The sequence below is a fragment of the Galeopterus variegatus genome, unplaced genomic scaffold (genome assembly GCF_000696425.1).
Source record: "Galeopterus variegatus unplaced genomic scaffold, G_variegatus-3.0.2 Scaffold19725, whole genome shotgun sequence".
NCBI lineage: Eukaryota > Metazoa > Chordata > Mammalia > Dermoptera > Cynocephalidae > Galeopterus > Galeopterus variegatus.
The window spans coordinates 11,623-12,609 of record NW_007745836.1 but is presented as its reverse complement, the minus strand read 5'-3'; the positions used below and the strand labels follow the sequence as shown (position 1 = coordinate 12,609).

Here is a 987-nt window from a genome sequence, read left to right as displayed (position 1 = left end):
TTTGGAAAAGTCTCAGAGACAATTCCCTTCTCTACTTACAATCAGAGGAGCTCAGGTTTTATCTTTGTTATATATACTGGGCTTCTATAACTTGAAAAAAGAGTTTGGCTGCTTAAAAACTATTGAAAACCCCCAAACCAAGCACATTGCTTCTACTGCAAGACCTTAGTAATTACTTATGGCACACATGCCTGCTTCAAGTTGTGCTGTAAGATATCCACTGCTTTATCTAATCAACAACTCTTTACAATTTTCCCTTTCGAAACCAAGTAATCAGAAAGAGGTATATGGCATAGCGGTGAAAAGCACAGACTCTGGATCCATTGTGTCTGGATTTGAATTCCACATGGTAGCCATTTCCTAGTACAGTCACCTTGGGCAAAATTATTGCATCTGCAAAATGGAGTAACAACAATGCCTACATCAAAGAGCTGTTGTGAAGATTAAGTGGGTTAATGTATGCAAAGTAGTTAGAGGGCCAGGATTGTGATAATTGCTATCTAAGTATTAGCTACTATTACCAGATTTGCATATCTAATTCCACTTAATAGTTAATAGCTCATACTTCAGTTTTTCTTTACAGATTATTTTGTTTTTATTCTCAAAGAAAATTCATGTTGAACAAAGACAAGTATTTATCTCATTATAGAATTTTACCTTCCAAGTTTTTGCCCTTCTCCACTAAAAGCCTTGAATCTCAATCTAGGTTTTATATATTCTTGATCCTGATGATCCTCCATATCCAAATTCACTTGGCCACCATGAACCAGTCGCTGAAGCTCCAGGGGAATCTCTCTTTTAAAAAGGGAGGGAAAAAGATTTTGGTCAAGTTTTTCAAAAATTACACTGTAATCAATTACTGCAATCAAGTAATACACTACACTGGAAAACAATTTTTGCTTAAATTATAAAAATTTCCATGATGGTTAATTAGTTTGTGTACCTAACATTATTCCTTAGTGGTTCTCAACATAAGGATGTTTTGGT

At 35.0% G+C, this 987-nt stretch overlaps 1 protein-coding gene across 1 annotated transcript in view; it reads right to left on the bottom strand.

Moving 5' to 3' along the window:
• Positions 1-657: 657 nt before the first annotated feature.
• The window catches only part of UBXN2B (UBX domain protein 2B), a gene marked incomplete at both ends in the record, with an annotated part of 8,428 nt that continues 8,098 nt past the window's right edge, over positions 658-987 (bottom strand). The window contains one exon of the mRNA XM_008564524.1: positions 658-795. Coding sequence (XP_008562746.1) covers positions 658-795 — 138 coding nt within the window. The remainder of the gene's footprint in view (positions 796-987) is intronic.